The 18,913-nt window shown below is 30.8% G+C and overlaps 2 protein-coding genes and 2 non-coding genes across 5 annotated transcripts in view; 3 read left to right on the top strand and 1 right to left on the bottom strand.

Annotated features, from left to right (window-relative positions):
• Positions 1-18,913, top strand: part of LOC113403326 (matrix metalloproteinase-2-like) — a 151,460-nt gene that overhangs the window by 1,576 nt on the left and 130,971 nt on the right. For both annotated transcript variants that reach the window (XM_026643832.2, XM_026643831.2), the window contains exon 2: positions 2,394-3,168. In XM_026643832.2, coding sequence (XP_026499617.2) covers positions 2,695-3,168 — 474 coding nt within the window. In that variant the 5' untranslated portion in view covers positions 2,394-2,694. The remainder of the gene's footprint in view (positions 1-2,393; positions 3,169-18,913) is intronic.
• LOC113403308 (cysteine-rich with EGF-like domain protein 2) overlaps positions 134-18,913 on the top strand; it is a 175,510-nt gene continuing 156,730 nt past the window's right edge. Inside the window, exon 1 of the mRNA XM_064216761.1 lies at positions 134-146. The gene's annotated coding sequence lies outside the window, so the exon portion shown is untranslated. The remainder of the gene's footprint in view (positions 147-18,913) is intronic.
• Positions 9,851-9,923, bottom strand: Trnak-cuu (transfer RNA lysine (anticodon CUU)). The gene has a single exon. It is a non-coding gene; the product is annotated as a tRNA-Lys (tRNA).
• Trnak-cuu (transfer RNA lysine (anticodon CUU)) lies at positions 16,943-17,015 on the top strand. Its single transcript has one exon. It is a non-coding gene; the product is annotated as a tRNA-Lys (tRNA).

Here is an 18,913-nt window from a genome sequence, read left to right as displayed (position 1 = left end):
GAAGACTAGCTACTACTGCTGGCCGTTTCTTCTCGGTAGAATCTTAAGTCCGAACCGGCTTACATTAAAAACCTTTTAAATTAACGGTACACAATGTGCTTATTATTTTTGATATATATTTTATATATCTACACTTTTATATACTCGTAAATTAAATGCATACGATTATCCATTAAGAACAATATTGCTTACATATAGAAGTCAAACACACTTATTATAATTTAAATAATTGTAGAATAATGACACTTGAATGATTACCAACGTAACAGTACTATCACCTCAAAACCAACGATTACTCGAGCTGTTCTCATTATATATGAGTACCTACGTAGTGTTTGCGAATTATTTCACTTGATTTTGTGTACAGTCCTAACTTGTAATTTTCCTTTAAGATAGGATTATTAGACTGTATGTAAATACCGTTATATTTTCTGAAGTAATAGTTATATTAAAATATGTTAATGTACAGAAATCCTTTTAAAAGTTTCTTTGTACACATACAAGGATATTTAAAACTTATTAGAATTTATTGTCCGTAATAAATAGAAAGACTGTGTTTTAAATACACTAGCGACCCGCCTCGGCTTCGCACGGGTGCAACGCTACCACTAAATATACTACAGAATCTTTTACAACGTTCACAGTTTTTCAGTCGTTAGACAATAGAAACCTGTCCCTGTTCCTGCGTTTTAAATCTGTAATATCTTCGAAAATATTCATTTCAATTACATGCTGTAAATGGCCATATTGATCTATATTAAATGCATAATATATTTAAAGTACTTAATTTTATAAGATTTATGCCGTATTGCTTAAAATCGCTTCGAAAATAGGCTATTTTTTCTCTTAAAAAGTGAACGATAAAAATAGTTATTGTGGGTTATCCCTAAGAGTTAGACATACACCACATAAGACTTTTTTGAAGTACTTTTTAAGGTGTACAATAACTGTAGAACATTATTTTGATTTATCTCGTAGGGTTGAGTCAGAATTTGCAATGTAAGCGAAAAAAATGTGTTTATTTATGACATCACTTTGGAAACCTCTAAATTTATCAGTATTTCTCCACTATATTGTGCATGTATTATACATATAAACCTTCCTCTTGAATCAATCTATCTATTAAAAAAAATCGCATCAAAATTTGTTGTGTAATTTTAAAGATCTAAGCATACATAGGGACAGGCCGCGGTAAGAGACTTTGTTTTATACTATGTAATGATAATGATTCATATAGAAACACTTTTTATTATTTAAAAATGATAACAGAATAATAAACAAGTTCAATCCTATAATTTCTACCTATAATAAGTTTCGATGTAAGTGAGATATCAAAAAGTATCTCAAGACGATGACGGAATTGCAAGCATGTAGAATAAGCAGAATTAACAGTAGTTTAGCCAATCAAGGGTTTGTCAACTTGAATTTATCCCGGTTTTAACTAAGATTATCTTTGAAGGGATCTTGATTAATAATTTAACCGGTTGTTATTTTCCGTGTTTAATGGTTACGGAAACCGCATAGGCAAATTGCAATTTAAAATGTCTTATTGAAATATATTTCTGAATATTATCTTATATTATTTTGTTATCTTGTATTTCAATCGATTCTTGTTATGATGACTTTTATTTAAAATATAACATTGGAAATATAAAAGCGTATATAATTTAAATATCTGATTATATTCTTTATAAAACATGTTTTCATAAAAGTAATAATAAAATTTATACAAAATATTTTAAAATTATACAATAATAAAAGTCTATCCACCAAGCACGTCAACAGTGAAAAAAAAAAGAAAAAAAAGGAAAACTTAGTGCATTAATTAAAAAATTAAGCCGCTGGCGAATTTTTAGGGACATTATTCCTTTAAGAATAATGATGCCTCATAAAAATATGTTTAGTTGGATGGCTTAAAAATCTCTAAATTACTTGAAGAAACGTAGAAATATTTTGTATGGCTACTGCTGACTAAGTTGTTATTTATAATAATATAATACTCCGTATTAAAGAAGGAAATTATTGTGGAATTAGTCTTAATCATTAATACATTATTTATTGCAATACCAGCATTCATTTAAAATATATCATTGTTGGACATTACAAATGAAGATTTATGTGAGGATGTCCTTCAAGCGTTATCTCACTGACATTGTTTATATAGACATCTTATCAATGGACAACTTTCTTGTCCTGTTCCGTAATATTTTTATTATTCAATGAACGCCTTGTTCTGTTTACTCAGATAAACTTTATTATTACTCAATTAAATACTTAACCTATGAGAAAGTAAGCCACGGTTTGTCATATAACTAACATACTCGAAAACAGTGCCTACCTTTGTTTTCGTTCGTTATCAGATTTAATTTATCATGCGTTGTCTTTTGTTGCAGAAAATTGCTTCGATATCTTGTGCATACAAGAATATTATAAGTGTAAAACAAACAGTCACGCCGCCCACGTTGCTTGATAACACAGCATCCCGTCCACAGAGAAATTAATCTGGAACACGGTATCAGGAAACTTGTCGATAAAGTGCTCTGCGCTGTAGCACTGGATGAGCGCACAGCTCTATATCGCTGGCACTGCCTGGCAAATTGAAATGATCATTGACCTTGTTTTAATCCGGAGTAATGTAGCACAGTTGAAAAGATTAAAACTAACAATTCATAAGTACTAAGTAAACCGCTAAATATGGGGGTCAATAAAGAAATAGCACGAGGAAACGACACGAAAACGAAAATGCAAAAATCACATTTACGTATCGATACAAAAAATTCGAGTGAAAATCATTCCAAGGATATAGAGGTAAATGATTCGACTGATTTAGTTAGTAGTGTAAAATGTAAGAGTGAATACGGATGCCAAATCGAAACACGGTGTTCCTTAATCGAGTACGGATTGCATAAGAACGGAGACGAATACGGAAAAGGATCGATTAGACAGAGGGTACGGTTCGACGGATATGGTGGTGCAAGGCGAGCCGCCGATTTGAAATTTAAATGTGTGCGGGAGACGGAGGAGTGTACGGATGCCTTCGGGAGGACAATGGGTGTGCACGTGCGAGTGGTTGCCGTGATAGGACTCGTGTTCATGTTACTGGCGACGAGTGCAGCCGCGCCGGCGAGATCTCGCACAGGACGAAGTACACACATTGAGAAAAATGCGGTAAGTACATTCTTGGATTAGATAATGAAAATTCAAACAATTCAGTCTAATTTCTTTTTTATTTTATAAAAATAGAAAACGTTAAAACAGCAGGGTTATGACATGCATACAAAGTGGTATACAATGTATTCTGAGGACTGAACGAATTGTCTCGTCTGGCCCTTGCCGGAAACTGAATGCATATATTAAGCTTCCATTGTCTGCTTATCTGCATCCTTATCTGTTATACCAAAAAGAAATGGGAAGACATCTATTGATATAACTGCAGATGTTTCTCTCAAAAGAAGTTTTTGATGAGACGATGTGCGGATGATAAATATGTTTAGGAAATAGAATAAACATCCTAAACAGGAATTACTTTATCTGCCTTTTTAACAATACAAATATTAAATATATAAGTTCAGCTACTGGTTTCTAACATCTCGATCGATTATACTATTTTTTTTATTTTAGAATAAATACTAAAAATACTGCAGCGAAGTGATCAGCCTCACTTTGCCAAAAACATAAATTAAAAATAAATATCTAACGTAAAAGTTAGCAGCAGCAACCAATGTGCTACCACTGGGCAAAACCTCCTCTGAAGGAGAACAGTGGGAGCTTATTCGACTATGCTGCTCTAATTAAACTGCATTAGAGTTATTAGGCGGCTATGTTTTAATAATGTGTTTTTTAGATGCACGACTCGAACACTAATTCTGGCTATATTCGGGTATAAATAAGCGACTGAATTCCCGTTTACATTCAATGTCCTTTTATCTCAGGAATGTTGAACCTATCCTTTAAAAAGGCTTCTTTATATTGACGGATTAACGGCCATTTTAAGGCGTATTTCTGAGTGCCACTATTATGGGGACAAAAAGCTAGCGTGTCGTATTAGATTACTGACAGTGACAGACGGATGGACCGCTCGCGAGATAAATGGGCTAAGTGACGAGTGGGAGGTTCCATCGTCCTCTAAAACTCCATGGCCGGGAAGACACGTCCATTTATTACGGGGACAGCTAGAAATGAAAAATCCGGCGAATTTAAAACGGAAGTGATAAATTGTCATCTATTTCGTTTTTGATACGTACTTAGTATATCTATTACCTTTATTTTTTAACTTCCTCGGTAATAATTTAAAGTTTTGTATTGAAAGCGAATACAATTTATTAATGTGTAAGAAAACATCTGTCCATAAAACATCTGGTGTCGTACATGCAACAATGAATATATGTATATTTGAATAACAGGTTTCAAATTAATTATTAGAATACTAATACTTATAACAATTGGTAAAACTTTTATATATTAGTGCATACGCATTCTAAAAAGATCGATTAAATTTATCTATGAATCGTTATTAATTATAAAAAGTTAAAACTAATATGTTTACCTAAACATTGTTATATTAAAGTCTCAAAGCTCAATTGTTTACAGGCCGCCTAGCGATGTAAGTCCCTAGTTCGATCCTGACCCCAGAGCTATTGTCGTGTTACAGCTGTAATTAGAAGGATAATATCATAAGAATAATAATGCTCAATTTTTCGAGTCCATTAAATTAGAATAATTTATTGCTTGATACGCTTGATGAATTAATTTCGAAATAAAACAATTTTCAATCCAATCACAATTTTTTAAAAGTAATCCATTATTACGTTTCTGTAATATGCAATTTGTGATGTACCGTTACAAAAACAAAATAAATTAAATCAAAGTTAAACTAAATTTAATTACAGTTTAAACACGTTACGATGGCGATGGTTAGCAGCTTCCTGTACAAGTAGGTCGAGTTTGTTCTAAACTTATGTAGTTGTATGAATGATAAATAGACCATCGCGTTGCGTTATTCCATTGCTGCTATATGAGTGTTTTGATTGTAGATTGCATATAAAAGTCGTGTGTGGTGCTTTGATTGACATTTATAAGTACTAAAAATTATAGAACTATTTAGTTATAAAAAAACATTTATTATTTAGTTTCCATTATTCTTACATTAAATCACGTATCCGATAAATATAACAGATGCAAATTCGTCTACAATAAAAAAGTCACGTGTACTGACATTTCCATTAAATCTATGGAATTCGCGTTTTTTTTTTCATATAATTATGTATACATATTTACATGCTATATAGAAGTAAATTTATATTAAATTAAAATTTGTATTAAAAACCAAGCGTTTTACTTTATCAATATCAACTATGACAAGAGAATAATTCAGTATTAGAGACGCACGCTTACAAGAAACGTTGATTGTTTTCTAAATTACCTTTTTATGCCATTGGTAGGCGCACGAGCAAATGCACTAAATTATGTATAGTGGTCACTTCTGCCCATAGACATTGGCGCCGTATGAAATTATAATCATTTCTTAACCAAAGCGCTACCAATCTTAGGAACTGAGATTGTGTCCCTTGTGCCTGCAGCTCACTTACCCTTCAAACCGGAACACAACAATACTAAGTAATACTACTTGGCGGTAGAATATATGATGAGTGGGTGGTACCTACATAGACGGGCTTCTACAAATCTCTACTAAATCAAGGAGTATCGAACAAACAGTATTATATTTTCATTGGAGTTAATTTTGGAGTTAATAAAGCATTTATAGAATAGGCCAACAAAATAAAATAGAATTCAGCAATAAATAAACTTAATTGATCACAAAATTTTAATGGGAATATATAACAAACTAAACCACCAAAAAATTATCACTCCACTGTTCCGACATAAATTAGTCATACCAGTAGGATGAATATTATCGAATGCATTCAAGTCAACATAGTGTACATCACTATTTGAAAGAGCAATGATAAAATCATCTGTATATACTCATGAAAAGGCAAATGACAATATCTGATATGTAAAAGTAAAGGAGATGAGCAATTTAAGTGATTTAAAAGTTTAACCAACTATGACTGAACCTTGCTGGGAAAATAATCCAGCGAGAGTAATTTGTTTACCCGTTTAGTAAAGGTAGTAGAATGAACACGCGAGAAATTTAATAAATAAACTTGGTATTTAAATAAAGAAACAACTTGGCGATTAAACGAAATGGCTTAATTTTCACGCCCTACTAACAGATTTAACAGCCCTCCATGGCGCAATCAAACCTTTTTTGCATTTTCGTCCGACGTGTTACACAGTTTTAAAACATACAAATTAAATAAACTCATGATGTCTATTCTATCCATATTATCTCTAAAAATATATAGCGGTAAATATTTACTTGCAATCAACCTTTATGAAATCGAAAACCACATAAAATTTAAAATTTATAAATTCATTGAAATGGGAAATATATTAATGGGTTTAACATAACCTCTTCGGCATGTTCAATACTAATCGAATGGAACACAGGGGGCCACAGGGATGCTTATGTTATTGGATCAGATGGTGGTATAAATATAGGAGGTTTAAATGGGCTTACAACGGACTATTACGTCCTGATAGCCACTGATCATTTTTTGTTGATTAACCCTTTGGGCAACTTTGTTATATTAATATCTCGGTCGCTGGCATTTGTTTTCGTTCCTTTAATTCATTTTCCTTGTGCTTCACTTAAAATTAGATTCCGCCTACAGCTTCTCCCACGTGTGAAAGTGCTAATCAGGTGTATTTGTTCTGACCACGTGTATGTAGAATTTTATGATGAACGATTGAATAGTTAAGACATAATGGTGTAAGAAACAAAACTAACCACCGCACTTAACTGTAATATTAGTTATGATATAACTAGAACAGTAACAAGTAGTAACAATAAGAAATCGCGACATCAAATGAAAGCATATCTATATATTTGCTAAACAGTCTTATTATAATTAACAAATGTCAGTGCTTTTCAATGGTCTTAATTTAATATTCATATTAACTTCTGGCAGAATATTTTGCCCTTAACTAGTAGGTAAATACACGCCAACGAAAAAAAAAATTGTTCGACGCTAATATTAAAGTATTTCGTACTATGAGAGAATTTTGCATTTATCACGTGACATGATATTATGTAGATATTTAGAGAAGATAGCTACATCAATGTTCAAATCATGTCTGAAGTCTGAGCATGCTGGTTTTTCATTTATATTTATTTAGTACGCAGCGTGGGTAATATCCTCGTTAAAGATTCCAATTTCGTTAGAATCTTTTCAGAATTGAATGGAGTCTTGTCGTCGGTATGTTTTATACGACAATATCGTTACTTTTTATATATTTCAAATACGAACAAGATTAAAAAGCTTACCATGCTTCACTGTCCTTGCGCATGTTATTCTCATACAGACGAGACCTATCCGCGGACACGACAGGTTTCCTGCCTGTGCATCATCCATGCTAGTGACATTTACCGTGCTGCAAACAAAGGTTCGTCTGGATCGTTAGCTTCAAGTGCACACTTTGTCTTACTGGACAATTATAGTACCTGTAGCCCTTATTACGTGGAATTTAAAGTTTATTCTCTAGTAATCATGTATGCTTTGTATCAGACTGTTTTGCATTGTTAACTATATCGGGTCACTCTTTGAAAGACAACTTATAATGGCTTTTTCATGCAAGACAAAATGTATTTTTTAATTAAAACAGATATAATAATTTGCATAGCTACTACAACAGATACAACTATTTTCTGAAATTATGAGTAAACTTATGAAGTCAGGTTAACTAATGTGACTACTACATATTGAATGCTCATCGGCCGCCCATAACGTCATCGTCTGCCGCCGACTAATGATCATGCAGATTAAAGTCAAATCATTTAATATGATTTGATCAGCCTTTCAGAAGCTGAAGGTTAGTGAAATAAAAAATAATCAATAGAAAACTGAATATAAAGTAATTCTATTAAACATAATTGTATCGAACAATGACACGATTACACAAATTTATCTTTATTTGATTTATTATTTCACAATAACTGTTCTTAAACAATTGCAGAATTCAGCAGCGGTTACGCTTTAATTCGACCGCAAACCATCGACATTTTAGTTAAGGCAATGGCACTAATTGAAATCACTTTCGTCCCCAATTTATAGTAGTTGAAAATTAATTGACCATCCTGTCGCGGAAACTAGCGTTGTTAACCGCGTACTCTTACCACTTCTATACTACGCGTTTAATGACTCGAATCTCGAACTGTCAAATATACCTGCATAACCTGCTATATTCAACCTTAAATACAAACGTATAAAGCGCATATTTATAAAATCGTTTGTAAAGTATAAAAGAGATTTTTAAAAGGGGCAATTTCTATGAACTCTGCACTTATTGTCCCGAAACTCACACTACTTCTTTCACAGAGATGTATGTAACTGAGCTTGAACGGTGAAATCTTTTGTTGAGTGCATGGGTTTTTAGATGGCGTTCAAACGTTACGCGTGTAAACAGCTTTAAATATAGCTTTTACTAAAAACGTTTTTACGTTTGGATAAAACAAAGCAGTTTCTGTAAAAATACATAATAAAGGCCTATCTTGTATTTCATTTTTTAAAGTACAGTGTTGTATTTTTATGTCACATATTAACACTTACACACACATATAAAAACATATAAATATAAAATTACAATTTAATAGCCATATGTTGTAATCCTAATATATATATATATATGTAAACGTAAAATCATCTTATTACATGATTAATTAATACTTAATTTAACGCATTGATAAATAAAACAAAAACTAAAATAAAAACTTTTATATGACAACAACTGTAGGTATTTTTTAAAAGTAATCACCTCTGTCTTAGTTTTCTTTTGAACAAACAAAACAAATGAAAATTATCTATAGCACGATGTAATTATATTTATATATAGGTAAAAATATTTTTATAATAATCACGATTATTGTTGCTGTAGATCCAATAAAAACGACTCAACAAATGTAAACTGTGTATTACTGCTTTCGGTAAACATCTCGTAGAAATTTAATTATACGGATTGTATTAAGCTCAAATATTATATCCTGAGTCGATATATGGAGTAATTTTAATCCCGTCGATTCAAATTAATGAAAATTTTAATGTACGACATACATGCTAGCAATATCGAAAACAATACAGCGTAGTGTAACTATACAATATTTATTTATACCTAAACGTACTTTATATTAAAATTATCACAATTCAACAAACAAACATCTTACAGATATGATTATACGGATTGTATTAAACCTCAAATACGCTTACCCTAAAATATACGGAGTCAATATATGGAGTAGGTAATATTAAACCCGACTAGTGTAAGAGAAGTCGGAGGAACAAGAGCCTTTTGTAACTATATTTATTATTCAACATTCAAACGAGAAGTACTTAACTATTTCGTTGCGATAAGCGAATTACGTAAGATACTATCAGTTGAGCAACAAGTGTGAATGGGCGTGTAATTAGAGTCTACGATATTTATATACTGTAGCCGTGTAGATATAGCTCATATTGGCAAGGTTTGCTTCGTTAGCTAAGATTATTAAATTAACCCTTTAAATATTAGATATCCTTAGCCTATTTTTCTAGATTTAAAAAGCTTTGTTTTTTTAAATTCGATCAAATTATATGTATAATGTACAAATGTAATTTCCTTTAAATATCATTTTAAACTCGTCAGTGACATTTACCTAAGTAGATTTTATAAACTTTCTCATACTCAATTTTAAATCATAGCTCAGAAGAGGTTGGATGAATATTTCGAAAAAAATATTAAGATAAAAAATAGTCGCCCAACGTGGGGCTCGAACCCACGACCCTGAGATTAAGAGTCTCATGCTCTACCGACTGAGCTAGCCGGGCTTATGCCAGGGTGACGAAATAGTTTATATTGTATTACAATACAGACAGTATAATGAATATTATTTAATAATCAACACAAAATTGATGAGAACAAAAATTTTATTTATTAACAATTTCATTTGCAAATATAGTAGTAGTAACTCATCGTCATTGACCTAAATTAGCTTCGCTATGCGATATCGACGCCTAACATTTATATTTCGAGCATATATTTAGTTGCATTTTAGATAATTGATTTAGGTATCATAATTATAATTATTTAATTTTATATGGGTACGTAGTCAAATTTCTAAAGCGGATATGTTAAATATTTTATAATATTTTTGTATTTCAACATATCAAATATAATTTATTTATAATTCTTGCTATTAATAATTTTAGGTTCTGGTTAGTGATGGATCTATCTAGATCAGGGTCATTATTAAAAGAAGCTTTGTTTCAATTGTAATCAACGAGGGCAAGTTTAAGTTTATATCTTGTTTATAGTGTTATATCTTGTACAACTTTGTACGAGGATAGAACAGCGTATTGCAATCAACCAATAGCTGTTAAAGAACCAAGAAATTTACCGTCTTTATGCCGTCGGTCTCTTAATTTATAATGTTTTTTTATGATATAGTAAGGTGGACGGGTAAATAGGCCACCTAATGTGAATTTGAGCTATATTGCTTAAAATCGTTAAAGCCATTATTTCTCGTAAAAAGTAAAGGATAAAAAATGGTTATTGTGGGTTATCCCTAAGAGAGAGACATATACCATTTCGGACTTTTTGAAGACCTTTTTAAGGTGTACAATACTGTAGTACATTATTGTTCAACCAGCGTTTGTAATGTAAGCGCAAAAATATGTATTTATTTACGACATCACTTTAGAAACCTCTAAATTCTGTATTTATCTTCTATATTGTGGTTGTATTATTAAACCTTCTTTTAAATCAATCTATCTATTAAAAAAAACCGCATCAAAATCCTTTGAGTAATTATAAAGATTTAAGCATACCTACACAGGGACAGACAGCGGTAAGCGACTTTGTTTTATACTATGTAACGATAATAATGATACAGAGATCATGTGACGTGACTACAGTCAAAAGAATTTGTTAATTGAATTAAATTAAATCCAACAGTAATCTTCGACGAATACATATATAAATAATTGAAATGTTTCCACATTTCCTTACAAGTGTTTAAACACAGTATTAAACACACACTGTGTTTAAAATTTGACGTATCAGTGGATAATTGATATAAGTTTGATCCTCTTTTAATTATTCATTTAGGAAATTCTCAATCACACTTCATATCCGCTGCGCCAATTAAACGTTGTGCTCTTAAATTTAGTCAATCTGAATTATTTACGTTACAGTCGTTCGTGGTTCATTATTTTTTTTTTTGTTTTGAGCACACGGACCACTTGATGGTAAGAGGTCATCTTCCATAGACACTGGCAAGAAGTAGGTATTTTAACCACACGCAAATAATATGTTACGACTTTCGTGCCTTACACGGGCTAAATCATTTTTGAAACCGGAATACATCAATACATTTTATTGCTTATTATATATTGCTTACTGTATATGGAAGCGGTAGAATAAATTATGACTGGGTTGCACCCGCCCAAGCTGACCTGCTCCAGGCCCTACCACCGTTAACCCATATACATAGTAGTACTTACAGTTAAGAAAAATTGCATTTTGTATGCAACAATAATACTAAAAACTCATTCGTTGAATCATTTTCGAACAACGGATATTAGTAAATAGTATTATTTTCCTTATGATAATAAAACATTTTATCAATCGTACGAAATTAATCCGTTTTCTTTGAAGTAACGTACAAACGTTTCGTATTTCATCGAATATAAACTGACCCAAATACATTTCGTAATTATCACGGGTTAGTCGCCTGAAGATCGCAGACAGCGATAACAAATATTATTCGGTTCCTTGAATTTTTATTCATGGGGTAAAATATACTATTCAACCCTTGACATATTAGGATTATGGAGGTTAAATGAATTTAAATCGATAATATGTGACTCGTACGTGCATATGTGTGAGTGCAGACAGTGGGTTTGATTGATATTGAGCTATCATTTATTAAAAACATTGCTTTGTTATAGTCAAGGTGTTTTTTTTATAATATAGAGAGGAATTTGTAGTTCTTAAAGAAGTAACTTAATATAAATCTCACGATTGATTGATTACGTAAACACATATATGCGTCTTCTTTAACTTCACCTCCGCATAATTCCAATCATAAAGGACCTCAACCTTATTGGTCGTACTAAGACAATCGGCATGCCGGTTGACATTGCCATTGCGATGAGAAACTATGACACACGTTTGACGTTTGTTGAATACTTCAGATCTTGTATTGAATGTGTTTTATTCCACTCAAGATGATTGTCAGTTGAAAGTACTGACGGACTTACTTCTGGAATACTGGATTATATTTGGAAAAATAGTAATTATATATTATATTTTAAGTTGACATGTATAATACCTTTGCATATAGACAATATTTAATGGTATTAACATTATCATGGTGCGTCCATATTTTGCGTTCAAAATGGTATGCAAAACATATTTTAATCCATGAATGTCGGTATTTACCTTTTTATTAGCAGATAACAAGGTGACACAAACGTGTGCGTTCGTAGGTTTGTAGTTGTATTTATATATGTATTAAAAAGTTACTTACCAGTTACTGAGTATTTAGGCGAATTTTCTCAGTAGTTTAATAGAATGATTAACGATACTTGTAAAAACGAAGTTAAGGACTGACAAATTTACGTACTATTACTAGTACAATTTACATACGTACCGATCATAAAACATTTTTTTTTACTATGAATATAATTAAGTAACTACATATATCTACCTCATATGATTTACAGTGTCCCATAATACACCAATGTCACGAACATAGCAATGCAATTTTATGAGGAAGTTCACACTTGTAAATTTTTATTTATAATGCTCACGATGCAGTGGGCTTTGAGCGGCATCCTCGAACCGGAAACCCCGTCTTGAAAGATAAATATAGAACAGGCAGACATGAAAACATTACACACGGGCTTCGGTTGCTTTTGCAATTATTACTAATTACGTGTGCATTATTACAAGGAAATAATAATATATTTTTTTGTCAATTGAGAATTCAAATTAAAGTTAATTTAATTGTTAATTGTAAACAATTGAAGGAACATGCTAAAATATACGACATTCAAGTTGACAGACAATATTTAGAGAATGTATTATAGTTATTTGGTGATACAAGAGCGTCGCCACGGATTAGATTAAATTCAACGGTCAAATGACATTCAAACATTTTCATAAAATAAACGAAATATAATTGAATTGCATACTTTCAAACAAAAAATGAAATAAGTTAAACAAGGCTAGCTTATCTCATATTACAAATGCAAATAATTTTAGTTATTTTTACACGTTAGATACTAAAAATTGGTATATATATTCTTAATATATTATTATGCATTTTTATACATATTTAGGTATATAATTGTCTCAAAAGATTTATACAAAATAAACCATTATTATAATATAATTAAACCGAGCGAATTAGGCGGAACAGTAGTTAAAAAGCTGATTATAATATATAATGATATTAATACTGACATTGTTATATTTGATTAAGGTAATAAAAGCTTTGTTTAAAACATTAACGCTTCAGTTCATTTGATATTATATCAATCATGAGGTTATATCAATGAAATACGTAACAACAATTATTATAAGTATAATATTGTAATATTTTTAGTACACATCGTTTACATTAACGCCTTTCACTAACTCACAGTCTACAATACAAAAGTAAATACGTGACAAGAATTAATTATTAACCAAATTATTGAACAATGTAACAATAACATTAATTGTACATTATTATTAGATTTTGGTCTGCTTGTATGTCATTCCTCCACAGATTGTAAAACGCTACACAGCGATATAAATCGTCCGTCGATCGATATCGCATGTCATAATGGTTTCATTCGCATGTCTGATTCTTACTATTTATGTGATAATGGCAGTAATATAAGCAACATGTAAGAAAAGAGTCTCGTTGCAATGGCACCGTCTGGCGCCATATGCAACATGGACGATCAGCTTTAATCAGAGTAATCAGTATTCAAATCTCGTTCGTCCAACACACGTGAGGTCCGGACGAATTTCGAATCTGTTCCGGTGACTCATTGTGTCCGTTTTGTCTACAACGGATAGGTACGCTCAAACTAAATTAAATGCATGCAATTGTGACGGTTTAAATTTTATGATATCGTTTTCATCTGCATCATTTAAGGCGACAGGAATATATTTGCATTACCTTTGTTTAATATGTCAAAATATGTAAATGTGCTCGAAAAAATAAATTGGCAATACGTACTGGCTATTGTCCTTTATAAATTACCTACCTACACATTTGTTGCTGGATAATTCTGTGCTCGATATATCGAATAATATGTAGGACATAATTTTAAGTCTACCCAGTAAGCCAAACTATCTCATTTTTAATTTGTTTCTATTCTTAACTATTGAGGTAAACAGTTTTACTTTGAATTTAATCATGAAATAAACAATTAATTTAAGTAATACAGATAAATTAAAAACTTTCGTGTAAAACCGTAAATTTTTTCCGAAACATCACCCCTCTGTATTTGATGACTCATGTTAAATTACATTAAAACAATTTGAAAATGAATAAAAGAAATAGATAACACCAAGGAGTTTTTAATACAATGAGAGGTTATAATTCGTATTACTGTATTAGTAATTTCTTTTTATTTGTACCAGCACGGCACAGATTATTTCGCTAATGTCACGTGCGATGAATTTACTTAATTAATGTAAATTATTTTTAATTACCGTTAGAGAGCAGCAAGAGGGCAATTGTGGCGTAACTTAATAATGTTGACTTTTAAGTTAATTTAAACAAAGTTTCGAATTCCTTGACATTGACGTGTATTTTAATGAGTCTTATAGACAATTTACTTATAAAACTAAGTTTACATAACGAACTTATAATTTATTTTTTTTGGAAAATAAAAATTGATATATTAATTATGATCAAAAGATTTTTTATCTTAGTATAGGGAATAAAGCTAGAATTATTTTTAATTTAATGTTACATCACGTTCCATAGCAAAACAAAAGAAGAAATAACACAGCAAGCGTGCCATTTTTATGTTTCCTATTATAACTTTTTGTCATTAAAGGCTTCGCACATTCAAGGCAGGTCGGCGGTTTCACTAGAATTTTACTAAAGTAGTATTACAACAAATATATTTACAATTGTACGGGACTTTCGATCTTATAATTGAATAATAAAGCTTATATTTATATGTATAAGCCAATACGCATACTTTGAGCTCTTTGATTGGTTGTACACCCTTGTTACAGTGGACAGCAACCTTAAAAGTGCATACTGCATTCTCTGTAACCGCAGTTTTTATGTCGTAAAGTTTATTCCAACGTCACATTTCTTGAACTATTGAGTAATGAAACTTGTAATCTTCATAATGATTGTTAAAATCAACAAATCAGAAGAAAAAATATCAAAATAATACATTATTACAATTATTTTTAATACAAATTATATTCTGATAAATTTTAAGGAGCCTTAACATTAACAAAGCATAACGAAACCTTTGCTTGACATATCTTCATAAGAACTTTACATTCTAAACTTTTGGTGTTTGCTGATTAGGAGCGTGGTGTGCGGATTCCTGTCTCGTTTTATTATAAAATTTCTAACTTTTTCTATGGCTCAATATAAAATTATTAAACTATAATATTTTGATGTTTTTTTTAAACGAAGTTTCTGTTTTGGATTCAGTGCAGTTCAGGATAGTAAACACGCAGTCACTTTATGTACACGGCATACATTTGAATTACATATTTATCAACTAGATTATAAGTTATATATTTGAAAATAAAAAGATATATTTTTTTTTACTTTTAGAAGACGATAAGAATCGACAAAGGTACTCATCCATTTCAAGATTTTTTGCATATAGCAAATAAAAATAAGATTGAATTTAAAATTAAAACGCTTATACCTATCTACAGTAGCTTATCTTGTATGCAATTAGAAATCAATGTGTACCCAAATATGTATATAACATCAAGCTTAACTTCCATTTAATTCTTCTTATATATAGCAAATATATGGAATTTGAGTTACAATACAATATTGTGCTATTTATAATATATTTTAATACTACAAGACTCTTCTAATAATAAACCCTTTAATCTTGAGAATATTTGTTTTGATATTACGAACCCCGTACAAGCTGTACATTACACTGACGAAAGCATGTTTCTTAGTCGTTGTAAAATATCCATCCTAATTAACTTAAATCATACAACAAGTAAACATTCTAAGTATTCGACGAGTTATTCTTACGTATATTTCTTATAATGCAATGTGTGTGAAATAGCAAGGTGTTTTTATCTTAATTAAATTAATTAATACCGAATATGGACTACATAGATCTACGAAACAGGATTTATTTGGAAAAAAAATCTACGCTTGAAATATATCCTAATATCAAAGTTAGAGAATTTGTTCGTTTGAGTGTGCAAATGTCAAAAACTAGGACACCGATTTAAAAAAAGAATCTTATGTATAGTGTTATGGTTCTTAATTATGGATTGTGGAAGCAGTCTCCGATGCAGGCGTAGAAGTAGGATCAAAATCAAAATATACTTTATTCAAGTAGGCACTTTTGAATCGTCATTTTACAAACTATATCAAGTATATATTCAGAACCGCTAAAAGTTCCTTCCCTGGCTTACTCTCTGTATCGCCTGCTGCAGCTCTTTTTTCAGCTGACGATAAGCGACACAAGACTATCAGTGATCACTGTGAAACAGTCATGTACGATTCAAAGATAACGCAGTGAATCCACGGAGAACTGCTAGTTATAAAAAGATTTCATTTAAATTATAAAAATATATAACGTGTGATATAAACACAAATTTGATACAAAAGCGATAAGCCCGGCTAGCTCAGTCGGTAGAGCATGAGACTCTTAATCTCAGGGTCGTGGGTTCGAGCCCCACGTTGGGCGCAGCTTTTTACCTATTCATGCAATCATTTTTGTAACAACGTGTAAAATATTAATAAGTTCCGGTATTAATACAATTTATTTATCTTTTGTGAACGCGTTTTGTTTTTTTTTTTATTATTATATAATATTCAACTAGTAAAAACTAATTTTAGATCGTAAGGTATGGTTTTATTCCAAAATATAATCAACTGAATTATAGCCAGTATATCTTGGAACTAACTTACCCAATTCTTTCCTAAATACCAGATACAAAACACGGAAGAACATTAATTACGGTAGAGAATGTTATTGTTTTCACTCGCATAGTTTTCTTTTTAGACATTTCCAAATATACAGCGGAGTGAGCGGAACGGCGCGTGCGCAACTATTTATCATAGAATACCTATATCTAGTGCTAAGTTTAGAAAGGGTGAGAGGCCTGACTAAGATACATTTACAGAAATAGATCAAAGTAACATTTTTTCTTTACTGTTTTTATATTCTCCAATTTAATTAAACAAATCAGATTCAGTTCTCTGATGATCTTTTTCTTTATTGTATATTTTATCTGTAAATAGAAAAAAGGTTTTAATTGCAATCGCTATTTTACGTTCTAGGTGCTAATTTTTAAAAAATAAATTAAGACCTAAAAAAATTAATTAATACATAAAACATTACATGAAAATAGCAAAAAAAGCAAACGTTATTAAAAAATCATCAAAAATTTATGAAATAAATCAAAAATCAAGCAGAATAATACTTCCAGTTATATACCTTATATATTATATTGTTACCTTTGTGATATTAATTCATATAATGTATTTAATTATTATTAGTAAAAGTGATTAATTTAATAGTAGATGTAAGTAAGTAAATGTCCAACTGCTGGGCTGGAGAAGAAGCTTTGGCTTATTCCAATACGCTACTCTAATGCGGGTAGATCGATATATGTAGTAGATTTTTATCCAAGCATGAGATGCCAATTCAAGGTCCGGGTTTGATCCCGTACAAAATTTACGTCATCTGACCACTGGGCCGTCTCGTTTCGTATTATCTGTGTAATCTGTCAATTTCAAATGTCAGTGTCCATATACAACGTAATTTAATGAGGAACTGAGATAAACCTTAGACTGATCACTGTGATTAATGATAAAAATACGAAGACGACGGTACATGATATTGAAAAATAATAATTTTGAAGTATATCGGGCGTGAACTTTAGTTATGTATAACATTTTTTATTTTTTTATAAATCTCACTAGTTTTGCATAGTCATCCATAAGAATTTTTAACTATGACGTCAATATCTATATTTTTTTGTCTTTTATTGAATTATGTACCCCACAGACTCTCGTGACTTTTGATTTTTTTGTATTGTTATGGTCCGATATTGCGAATTTAATTCTTATTTAATTTAATTTAGATGTACATAATACATATAATTATATTTTATATTAGTCCGATGCTTACATACTATGTTATAAGTATTTTGTCTTTGTATTGACAGTCTTTTGGTGTTATGATTTCTTACTGCGTTTGAAGCAGTCTCGGCCTTCCGGATAAATTATTTACCTAATTAAAGTCATTTAGCTCCTGAGTTCCTATACCATCTCATATCGTAAGTAAATGTTGTTAATGCCGATCTTTCATTGGTTCTTCTCAGGTCATGGTATTTTCTGTTTAAAACCTGTGGTAGTTCTTATTTTAACAATCAATAAAATAGTGTAATTTATGAAGGATTTTGATTTGAATTGATTTGTCCCCATATATGGGTAATTACATAATGATGATAAATTAAATATGAAGTAAAAACCAAATGATAAATTTCAATTTTACGAATAACTTATGAATCGTATTTGCATCGTTTATACCAATTATTTGGTCATATAAATAATTCATCAGACAAATAATAATTTGCT

Source organism: Vanessa tameamea, chromosome 13 (genome assembly GCF_037043105.1).
Source record: "Vanessa tameamea isolate UH-Manoa-2023 chromosome 13, ilVanTame1 primary haplotype, whole genome shotgun sequence".
Taxonomy (NCBI): domain Eukaryota; kingdom Metazoa; phylum Arthropoda; class Insecta; order Lepidoptera; family Nymphalidae; genus Vanessa; species Vanessa tameamea.
The sequence above is the reverse complement of the archived record's forward strand: the minus strand, read 5'-3'. Positions and strand labels throughout refer to the sequence as shown.